This window comes from Myotis daubentonii, chromosome 14 (assembly GCF_963259705.1).
Source record: "Myotis daubentonii chromosome 14, mMyoDau2.1, whole genome shotgun sequence".
Classification (NCBI taxonomy): domain Eukaryota; kingdom Metazoa; phylum Chordata; class Mammalia; order Chiroptera; family Vespertilionidae; genus Myotis; species Myotis daubentonii.
In genome coordinates this window covers 36,753,336-36,765,532 of record NC_081853.1, presented here as the reverse complement: position 1 = coordinate 36,765,532, position 12,197 = coordinate 36,753,336, and the positions used below count along the sequence as shown (strand labels likewise).

The 12,197-nt window shown below is 37.8% G+C and overlaps 1 protein-coding gene across 6 annotated transcripts in view; it reads left to right on the top strand.

The window, feature by feature from the left end:
* Positions 1-12,197, top strand: part of TBC1D5 (TBC1 domain family member 5) — a 457,482-nt gene that overhangs the window by 381,623 nt on the left and 63,662 nt on the right. For all 6 annotated transcript variants that reach the window (XM_059664053.1, XM_059664048.1, XM_059664051.1 and 3 more), the window contains one exon: positions 140-225. In XM_059664053.1, coding sequence (XP_059520036.1) covers positions 140-225 — 86 coding nt within the window. The remainder of the gene's footprint in view (positions 1-139; positions 226-12,197) is intronic.

The window sequence follows — 12,197 nt, the reverse complement described above, 5'->3', positions numbered from 1 at the left end:
GCACACTAATTATTAAACTTCATTATTTTATGTATTTTTTTCTGAAAGAATATAAAAACAATGATTTTATCCTTTCATATGTTAATGTATAATTTAATCAGCTATATACATTTTAATTTATTCTTTTTTTTTTCTATAGAGAAATCCAAGACCAGTGACTTATCAATTCCATCCAAATTTAGATTATTACAAAGCACGGGGAGCAGACCTTATGAATAAAAGCCGGTAAGTCCTCTTTCTTTGATTAAAGTTTTAAGTCACAAAGATATTCTCGGAGATGATCAGGAAATATTGCACATTTTCTGAAAATAATTTTCTAGTTTGGGGCATCTCAGTTGTTAATGCATATAATGAATCTTGTTAAATAAATGAGCCAAGTTTTTTAATCTGAGTTTCTTTAAAGACATAAGAAAGTAATATACATTGATGCCAGTGGTGAGATGAAAAACTAAATATAAGAGGGCTTATTTCAGTTTGAAGTTAGGCAACTTCATTTTTCTAACACTAATAAACCTAAATAAAGTGTGCCTACTTGTATAATCTTTTTCTAGATCCTTGCTGTTGATTGAAAAGAGGCAGTTCTATAATATATTTTTAAATTATTTCAGTAACAAAATTAAAATTGATTTTCCCAACTGTCTTTGGAACTACACAATAAGCTTATAAATGCATCTTGTGTGTGCATTCGTGATTACATACATAGAAATTTTAAGGGTCACTGTAGGAATTAAAAAACATTAAAATCCTACTTTTAAAAGAAATTAACAGTGGCATAAAGGGTTGATGAACAGTTTTGTTCTTTCATAATACTGTACTCAGATGTCTCAAGGGTTAACTTGTCAAACCAGAACCATCTCAAATTAGAATGTAATTTCAAAGTTTACTCTAGGAGACTGAAGTGTTAGTAATGATAAATGCTGCCAAGTTGTCCCCATTTTCTTCCTTGAGTACTTTGCCTGTGTGCTAGCATTTCTTCAGTAGGTCTCCAACAGCGTAAATATATACCATGTAGGATGCACACACAGCGTGTTCTCCTCTCACTTGGAGAGTTGAAAAGAAGACATAATTCCTGCCACATAGAAACTCATAGTCAAAGTGATGACAAGAAGTTTACAAGGAAGTGGCTAAATTTAACATTGTATTTTGAACCCCGTGTTAGTGTAATGTTACTTTTAAATTACCCATCCTTGATTTTGACGTACAATGCAATGTAATTATGAGACCAGTTTTATAGCCCATGCAGCTTCTCTGAAGCCCTTTTCTGAATGTTCATTTCATCTGACTCTTATTTCGCCAATAAAAGGCTATTCCCTATAGTCGCTTTGTTCCTTTTATTTAGCAAATTTTTAATGAGTTCCAGACTCTCATTATGCTAGGCATTGGAGAGCGCAGTGAGCAAACCTGACAAAAACCCCTGTCCTCAAGTATCTTACAGTCTGGTCTCTTGTTTTTCCTTTTGTTATGTTATGTCAAGTATTTAGTTTTGTTATGTTTAAAAGAACAATATAGCCCCGCTGGTGTGGCTCAGTGGTTGACATCAACCTATGAACCAGGAGGTCATAGTTCGATTCCCAGTCAGGGCACATGCCCAGGTTATGGGCTTGGTCCCCAACTTCCCTACTAAAATCTAAGCCCCTATCCTTACCACTTAATGGCATCTAGGGCAATGCCTAACATTGGGAAGGTACTTAACATATTTGTTGTATGTATACGTGTATTCTTGTTTTATATTTTTCAACATGTACTTTTTTTTCAAAAAGGAAATGGACTTTGCCCTTTATTTTCTCCCCTTCATGTTTTATCTTTCTTTTATTAGCTTTTTGTCCCTGCATTTTTCTTCTGAAGAATGTTGATTTTGTTTTATGTATTTCCTTGTGAGCACATTGAGAATCTTATACAAAGCATATTATTTTGACAATTGGAAAGAAGGTTTTTCATCATCTCTGTTGTAATTTCAAAGCTTAAAATTGAAATTGAACCAAATAAAACATACTATGTGAAGAAGACATCACAGACCAGTGAGCAAGGGAAGAGTTCATGATAAATCTTTTAAGAAGGTAAATTCCAAATGAGTCAACATGCACTCAAAATACAATTGTCTATCTGGCCCCTGGTTACTGGAAGGCTTTTTAAGCTTAAAAGTAATAGAAGAAGCCACAAAGGGAATAACTGGTGGATTTTACATGCAATTAGTTTTAAGTAAATATGTAAAAAATAAAATAAACTGAACCCAATGCAAATAGAAAAGTGGGAAAATATTTGTTTTGGAAGTAACTGGCAAACTATAGTATCATCTATATCATAAAAGGCCTGTGGTCGTGACACTGTAACGGCAGAATGACCAAACAACCAGTCACCAGGAGGTGCATGGAGCACTTCTTGCCGGCCGGGACTCGCGGCTCGCATGGCACCAGATTAGTGTAAGTCAGATCATAACATTCCACTGCTCAAGCCCTCAGTGACTCACCAAAACATTTTCAGTGAGACAAGCCCTAATGATCCAGCCTCCTACCATCTCTCCAACCCCATTTGCTACCACCACTCTTCCCTGTTGCTTATTGCTCCAGCCACACAGGCCTACTTACTATTCCTCAAGCACACAAGCATCCCCACTTTGGGAGCTTTGAGCTTGCTTTTCCCTGTGCTTGGATTCCTCTTCCCGCCCCCCCCCCCCAACCCCTGCCCCCTTCAAGAATCCACATGGCACATGCACTGTTCAGTCTCTGTTCAAATGTCATCTCTCCATAAAACCTCCCTTTGACTACTCTATCTAAGGTAATGGCTCCTGCCCTAACCAGTTTGGCTCAGTGGATAGAATATCAGCCTGCAGACTCAAGGGTCCCAGGTTCGATTCCCGTCAAGGGCATGTACCTTGGTTGCGGGCACATCCCCAGTAGGGAGTGTGCAGGAGGCAGCTGATTGATGTTTCTAACTTTCTATCCCTCTCCCTTCCTCTCTGTAAAAAATCAATAAAAAATATATTTTTTTTAAAAAAAGATAATGGCTCTCTTTCCTCTGTCCCTTTGCTTTCTTATTATTCTTGTTTTTATAGCACAAAGTGGTATTTTTAGGTTTTAAAAAAAATATTGGGTTTTTTGTTTGTTTTTATCATTTGTTTCTTGCACTAAAATATAAACTCTAAGTGTTTGTCTTATTAACTGTTATAGCACCTAAAATAGTTTCTAGAATATAGTAGGCACTCAATGAAGATAGAATTACAAACAACAAAACAACAAATAAACATGTAAAAGGCTGTCCAAACTCATAATTAGTCAAAGAAGTGCAAATTAAAATACCAATAAAGTACCACTTCCACCTTTCATATTAGCAAATTAAAAATAGTTAAGCCAGAGATGATTTAGTCCTAGAGACCTACTGTACATAAATATTTAATAATACCATATTATATACCTAAAAATTCCCTGAGAGAGTGGATCTTATTTTAAGTGTTATCACACAAAAAATAAAATAAAATAAAATTTTAAAAATGAAATAAAGCGGGTGGGAAGAATCTCTGGATGTAACTGATATGTTTGTGGTATAGATTGTGGTGATGGTTTTGTAGATGTTAAGCTTACCTCAATAAAGTGGAGTGAGTGAGTGAGTGAATGAATGAATGAATCAGCAAGCTAACATTGATGAAGGTGCAGGGACACCCTTAGTCACCACTTGAGGGAGTGTAAATTGAGACCTACTTGATAATCTTGCCCAAGAAATCTTTCAATTCTATATGTAGCCCTTACTCCCTAGAAGTTTATCAGGGGCCCTTCAGCCATAATTAACCTTGCAGCTACTTTCTTAGTTGTTTAGAGTCTCTTAAATAAAAGTTTTGGGGCGGGCTGTCATTGAGTAGCAAGATGAGGAGTGGGGATGGTCTAGAGGAGAAATATATACTCATGGGGTACCTCCCACAGTGATCTGTAAATTGAGGGAGGACAAGAGAGAGACAGGAAGACACCTGGGAAGTAGGGAGCTAATACCTGCTCCATCTATGGCGATGGACTTCTATTGCTGCTGTTTATCCAAATAAGGGAGGAGGATGCAAAGATGACATGTGATTTCATGGATAAGAATATCCCTAGAAATCAAGAAGCTTGATTTCTCTGCTTTACCACGGGCTGCTATAATTAAGTCTTTAAAAGCAAGTGCCTAGGTATTTTAGTGGTAGATTCTCCATTACATGTGTGGGTAATACTCTCTGTGCTCTGATTTTACTTACTTGCAAATTTCTTTTTAAAAATTGGAATTGACATTTTCCTATTCATTCAACTTTAGAGCTCAGAACCACAATTTAATACTCAAGTCTTGTTCCAATTTTGTCTTTAAATAACCAGAAAGTGCTGCTATAAAAAAGTAAGTGCATTTAATTTGTGACCAGTCTTTCAGAAAGACTCATCTAATTTATTTGGAAATCTGTGACTACTAAAATGCCCAATTATATAGTTATAGAACGGAATTTCATATTTACTGAGATCTCAAATTAAGATTAGAATCACATACCTTTTTTATTCCAGAACATTCATGGATTTTCTGTTTTGAAAATGACAAAACACAGTTTTTCAAAGTGTGTAATTCTTTCTGCTCGGCAGAGGTGATGAAGGAATGGCACCCGAGCTATTGGCAGTGCCTCAAGAGCATGTGTCACTTCATCCAGCGGTGCCTTTTACCAGGCTCCACAACAGTTGGCTTTTTGACTTGCTAACCAATTTCATTTCACCAAAATTAGATATTTCATTTGATTAAATTAGGCCTGATAGAGATGGAAGAACCCACGTTTAGATCCTGATCTCTCCATTCAGCTCAGTCATAGCATTCTCGGGGCTAACATTCGCAGCTTTCCTCTGCTCCATGTCAGAGCTTAGTTTAAACAACTTTTAATTCATGTCAATAATGAAAGCTTCCAGAATTATAATTCTGGAAGTAAGCCCTGTGCAGAAGGCCCTTGTTGGACCTCTGCATGGGATCTGAGAAGAAGCGAGGTTCCAGGGAAGGAAGATTCTAACAAGGAGGGTTCCCTGGGCTCTGAAGATGTATCTCACATTCCTCAGCTGGGCTCCGCGTGACCCAGGCCTGGTGGCATCCAGACCCGAACTCCTGCTGGCTACTAGTAATTCTCCATCTGCTCAGCTTAGGAGTTCTCCTCTCAGGACCTGGCCTAAGGAGAATGTCTGGAGAAAGTGCAGGATCCCAGAAACACAAGGAGTCTTCCAACAATTGTCATCTCATACTAGAGTATGAGCTTTATGAGAGCAGGAACCACACTCCTTCATTGGTTCTTCTCTGTTCCTGGCACACAGAACAAATTCACTTATCATGAAATGAATCAACACTTTTTAGCTTCACATGTAGAATAACATATTAATGTCAGAGTCAGGGCCTAGCACAATACCTGACATTGTTTACAGTATTCAGTAAATACTTAGTTGAATGACTGGATAAATATAGTTTTGAAAACCTAAAAAAGCATTCTAGAATTTTCCTGGACAATTTCCATTTTATATGGTCTGACCATTTTATATGGTCAACAAGATTTTTTAAATTAAGCTCTATTATATTTACTTACATAATGACTGCCTTTGTTTCAGGAGTATTGTATTGCTAAAATATGGTAAAGAAATAATATGCTAATAATATTCCCAAAGCCATGAAGCCAGGAAGTTCATGGTTATCAGTATTAGTAGTTACTGATAATAATATTAACTATTAATTATTAGTAGATAATTAGCTAACCAGAATTTCGAAGAACACTGCTTTTTATATAAATGTAATTTTGTGATATTTTCATCAAATAACTAAGAGTTTGTACTATAAACACATCTATGGCTGAAGTGTATCTCTGTTTTATTAAAGAGAGCTGTTAATTCCCAACCAGTTTAGGGAAAATGGTAACACTATCTCCTATCCAGTCCAGAGTAAAGAGATCTTTCCCTTTTTTATAAATGTATGTATAATTTGTACATAGTACACAGATTCTAAGTGTTCAGTCTGATTAGTTTTGACAGTTGTGTATACCCATGGAACCACCATCCAAACAATATATCTGGAGTGAATATTTCTTTTAGCCAAGAGTTCTTTTGTGTTCCTTTACAGTAGATTCCAACCCTCCATCCTGAGGCAACCACTTTCTGATTTCTATTACCATATATTAGTTTTGCCTTTTCTTGAGCTTCACATAAATGAAGCCACACAATATGCATGCACCCTTTCATGTCTTAGCTTTTTTTTTTTTTGCTCAGCATAATGTTTTTATAATTCATCCACAGTGTTGAATATCCATATTGTTGTTTATATCACTAGTTCCTTCCTTTAGATTGTAGAGTTGCATTTCATTATATGAATATACCACAAGTTGTTTATCTAGTTTCTTGCTGATAGATACTGGGTTATTTCCAGATTTGGGTTATTATAAAAAAAGGCTGCTATGAACATTCTTGTACAGGTTAATTGACCTCTCCAACTAACTGTGAAGATATATAGGGTGTCCCCAAAAATGTATACACAGTTTGAATAATTATTAATTCCAGTGGGTTAAATCTGAAAAGAAAGAAACATCAATTGAGCTATCAGAAAAAAGTATATATACATTTTTTGGGATACCCTGTATGATATTCTCAAAGTGAAGGAAGAGAGATGAAGAGGGCAAAACTACCATACAGGTAGGCATCTCTGAATTATATCCTCTTCCATTCTGATGTGTTCCCCTCGGTCAGAGAATCCTTAATCCCCTAAACACTCAGCTATTATGAACCACAGTTTCTAATGGGAGACAGTTAAATCTCATATACATTGGTTCAGAAAATAAATTAGTTGAAAACTACCAGTCTAGAAATAGAAACCTCAATATTTATTTCTATAGCTATGTCTTGGAAAGTTTATCCAGTGATTTTATATACTATGATTAATGCATAATTATCATTTGTTATGTTAGTAACTAGTGTAATAAATTGTGTTCAGACCCAGTTAGGTAAGCCCCACAAACCAGCTTATATCCACCCACTCATCAGGGCCAGTCTTTTTATCCCTAACAAGCATGCATGCTTTTGCTTCACATCACTTGGACAAAAATTTACTTGCCACATGAAAAATAATCCTAGTCTATTTCACTTGAAAGTCAAACTCCTAAGGAATAAGTAACAGCAAGCTAATTGTCATTAGTTAGTTTTAATAAAAACCTATAAAATCTAGAAGTCCTTGAGATATGGTGTGACTTCGTCTGAGGTAACAGAAACCTCACAATATGGCAAACAGATTAGAATTAGATATGTTTTTCATTGAAGCAAATTTGATACACTCAACTTTAAAGTTAAATAATTAAAGGCAGTTGGGAAATTCATTTTATAGAATTTGAAGCCTTCAACTTAATGGAATTTGTAAGTAGAAAGACATCATGAACGTTAGCTCAGATGTTAGAATCATCTTGAAAAGTACTATGTTGCAACTCTGACAACTGTTTTAAATTTCCAAGTAAAAGACTGATGTCTATAAGCATGAAAGAAATAAATATGAACCAGCATCCATTCAGGGTAGGCCAATAATGATAGACTAGAAAAATACAGGAATGCAAAGAGAATATTGTTTTTATCCAAAAGCCAAGGTCACGTATTTCTATTATATGTGTATATTTACTTTCCCAACTACCTTTGTACTTCGAAAAATAATTTTTAAATGAGTTACATGTTTTTATGGTGAAATACAGTATAGGTAGATTGAAGTGAGAAAATTATAGAAAGGGAAGGAGACTTATAATACAAAGGAAATGGGGGGAAATAGAAAAGAAAGGTCTCAGAAGAAAGATAAACACAGAAGAGGAAGGAAGGGCAAAAGGAACAGAATAGAAACTGGGAGTGGAAATAGAAAGGCAAGGCAAACAGGCCCCTACATCTGAAGAAGGGTGAGTCAGCATTCCTCCGAGGCTAGAGGAGTGTATAGGTTGCAGATTTGGTCTTGTCTTCTCAACAGTGTAAAGGATGTGATGGTAAGAAGCCATTGGACACAGCAGGTTATACTTGCTCCCAGCTTTTGCAGCCATTCTTTTCCAGCATAATTTTCATATCTCCCCTCTATTTCACTTCATTTTATAAACACAAAATTCAATCCTGCCAGAAATTAACATCACCAAGAACTATCTTCCATAGTTGTACAGTTACCTCCTGCAACGTAGGCACTTTGGTCACATTTATATTTACCATTAAAGGATAATATGTATTTATATATGTTGGTACTGTATTTACTTTTGAAGGATAATGTCATAGAGTTCAGAATTCAGGCTGGTGGTTTTTTTCCTCTCAACACTTAATTCACTCCATTCTCTTCTCGCTGGCAAGGTTTACTGAGAAGTTGGATGTGATTGTTATCTTTTACTCCTCTATTGGCAAGGTGTGTTTTTTCCCTCTAACTTCTTTGAGGACCTTTTTTCTTTATCTGTGACTTTCTATAAAAATGCCATGCCCTAGCCAGTTTGGCTCAGTGGATAGAGCATCAGCTTGTGGACTGAATGGTCCCAGGTTCGATTCCAGTCAAGGGCACATACCTCAGTTGCAGGTTCCCCAGCCCTGGTTGGGGTGGGTGCAGGAGGCAACCAGTCGATGTGTCTCTCTCCCATCGATGTTTCTCTCTGTCTCTCCCTCTCCCTTTCACTCTTTCTAAAAATCAATGGAAAAATATCCTTGGCTGAGGATTAAAAAAAAAAAAAAGATATGACTAAGTATAGTGATTTTGGTGTGTATCCTGCCTGGTGTTTTCTGAGCTTCCTGGATCTGTGGTTTGGTGACTGACATTCAACCTTTGGGATCATGAGAAAAAGAGAAGAAGAAAAAAATATATAAATCAGAATATAGAGAGAAATAATTAAAAATAAATTGCAAATTTACTCTGACAAAAATATAAACAAGTATCTAACAAAATTTTACTGTAAAAAGAGTGAAATAAACAAATATTAGATACTTAATATCAATCCTAAAAAATAAATCTATAGGTAGAAAGGAAGGAAATTATGGTAAAGATTTGGATATCAAGGGAATTTTTACAGAAGTGATAATGTGGTTTTGTAAAGCTTTAGGAAGGTTTGGAAGTTGAAGACTTTGACTATTAAGGTGTTGGAGCCCTAGCTGGTTTGCGAAGTGGTTAGAGCGTTGGCCCATAGACTGAAGGGTCCGGGTTCAATTCCAGTCAAGGGCACATACATCAGGCTCGATCCGGAGAGTGTGTATAGGAGGCAAACAGTTGATGTCTCTCTCACAGAGATGCTTCGCTCTGTGTGTCTCTTCCCCTCCTTTCCACCCTCTCTAAAAATCAGTGGCCGTGGGGAGAGAGGGGGAAATATCCTCACATGAGGATTAGCAAAAAAAAAAAAAAGTAAGAAAGAAAAGAAAGCTCTTCACTAGAATGTGGGTCAGAAATCCAGACTGTAGGAGATTGAGTCGTTAAAGGGTATTGAGAGGCCGCAAGAGGGGTTTTTTTGTTGTTGTTTTTTTTTTTAAATATATTTTATTGATTTTTTACAGAGAGGAAGGGAGAGGGATAGAGAGCTAGAAACATCGTTGAGAGAGAAACATCGATCAGCTGCCTCCTGCACACTCCCTACTGGGGATGTGCCTGCAACCAAGGTACATGCCCTTGACTGGAATCGAACCTGGGACCCTTGAGTCCGCAGGCCGAGGCTCTATCCACCGAGCCAAACCGGTCAGGGCTGCAAGAGGTTTTTTTTTTAGAGTTTCTGAAACTGAACTAAAGGGGCCTCTGAACCCAATAGTGAAGCCAGGTTGGGTTCTGATACAGGTGTTTTGGAGGATTCATGGATTTTCAGAGACAAAAAAATACCCTTTAGCTACTGATTTAAGCTGCTAAATGGAGTTATGCCAAAAGTTGTTGGCATAATTTCAAAACAATCTCTCCTAGATAGTACTATCTATAATAATAAAAGCATAATATGCTAATTAGACTAGACAGCCTTCTGGACGAAGCCAGGGCTGTGAGGGAAGCCTGAGTCCCGGGTGGCTACAGGCAGCCGGAGGGAACCCCAGGTCCCGGGTACCTGTCGGTGGCCAGAGGGAAGCCCAGGTCCCAGGTGCCAGAGGGAAGCCGTTGCCGGCAGCTGGGGGAAAGAAGGCCTACTCTTGCACAAATTCTGTGTATCGGGCCTCTAGTCCTATATAATAAAAGGCTAATATGCAAATCAACCAAACAGCAGAACAACAGGTTTCCATGACACGCACTGACTACCAGGGGGCAGATGCTCAATGCAGGAGCTGCCCCCTGGTGGTCAGTGTGCTCCCATAGGGGGAGCGCTGCTCAACCAAAAGCCCTGAGCTGAGCTCATGGCTGGTGAGCACAGTGGTGGTGGCAGGAGCCTCTCCTGCCTCCGCTGCAGTGCAAAGGATGTCCCACTGATGGACATCCCCCAAGGGCTCCCAGACTGCGAGAGGGCACAAGCCAGGCTGAGAGATACCTCCCCCTTCCCCCGTCCCAAGTACATGAATTTCACACACTGGGCCTCTAGTTTATTTAATAATAGTATGTAGTAGAAAATAGTAATGGAAGACTGATTATACAGAATTTGTTACTCATTAGATTTAATATCTGATATCTTAATTATAAAGACCTCTTAGTATTTATTTCAACACCTTTACACATTACACTCCATCTTTAATCCAACCCTATTCTCACTGTCCATCAGGTCTCTAATAACTGTGTTAATCGTCATTAATTTAGCACATATGACTTAATATACATCACAGGCAATAAAAATTGTTGCGAATTGTTAAGCATTTCTCGTGAAAAATGCAGCTGCTAACACTTAAGATCTGTGTTAGCTAACTTTGGCATATCTGAAAAACAAACTATGGACAGACAGCATGCTTTTCCTAGAAGTGCATGGTTTACAATTGTTTATACCTGAAAATAAGTAGTCTCCATCAGTAGTTGTTTTGAAAAGAAAATGTTCTTCTAAGGTAGTGGATGAGGGGGGAATTAATTGGTTAAAAACAAAGAATGTTCAAAAAAGGGAAACAGTGTTCATTCCCTTTTAAGAACTATTCAGATGAAAAATTCCTCTGCATGAGCTTGATCTATATGTTTTTCGTGGTTATTAGTAGTAATGAAGTTGCATTAACCATATTCTCTTGATAATGCTCCAGCAGTTGCTTAGTACTTTTATCAGCATATAAATTTTACAACTGGCAATGTGGGAATTTGACTAGTACATTTTTGTTTATAAGGAAGGGTAACATTATAACTTCTTCATATCTATGAATTATGAATCTTGACTTGCAAAGAAGCAAAACTAAACTGCAACAGAGCTTCAATATCATGATAGCTCTTCTTTCCACCAACTCACAAGCAATAGCAGTGCATGTAGGCTGCTGAGTGGAATACAGTGCCAGAGGTATGCCTTCTTAATCCAGATGTGTGAGTTATTTTCATTTTATTCACTCTTTTTCTCAATAAACATGTATTCGGGCCTTCTCTTGCCGGGAGCCAGTCCATGCTTGCTGTTTCAAGGGACCTGGCATATATGGCATACTGTTCTTAATATGTTTGCTCACCTTCTTGGCACTATGTGTTTTAACCAAGGTTTCCTCTCTGAGAGAGGTTGTTTCCCCAGGTAGGGATTTTCCCCTGAAGTTAGGGAGGGAATAAAACCCCTCAACTAAGTGCCAGGCGGGTAATTAATCACTTTAACTACGAACAATCATGCTTAAGCTACATAATCTTTACTCCCTGGAATGGAGATAAGAAACGCCCTAACCTTTGTAATAGAGATTGATAGGATTGAATCAACTGGTATAAATACAGATGTAACAAGACAGCGAGAGACAGAACTTAGAACACAGAACTAAGAAGACAGAACCAAGAGAGACAGAACCTAGGCACAGAACCTACACAGAACGTTCTCTAGAGACAGAAGAACTTCGCTGGAGAGAACATGGCAAAAGATCCTGGACAGAAACTGGCCTCAGAACCTAGAGACAGAACCTAGCGAGAGAACATGGCAAAAGATCCTGGACTGAACCTGACTACAGAGATTGGCAAGAGAACCTGACTAGAACCTGGTGACTGAACCTGGCTGGAGAACATGGATACAGAACCTGGCTGGAGATTCTAAGCAGAACCTCTCTGGAGATCCAGACCAGAACTTGGCTGGAAATCCAGGCTAGAGATCCTGGCTAGGCTGCTGATCAACTGAACGCTGTCTCCGT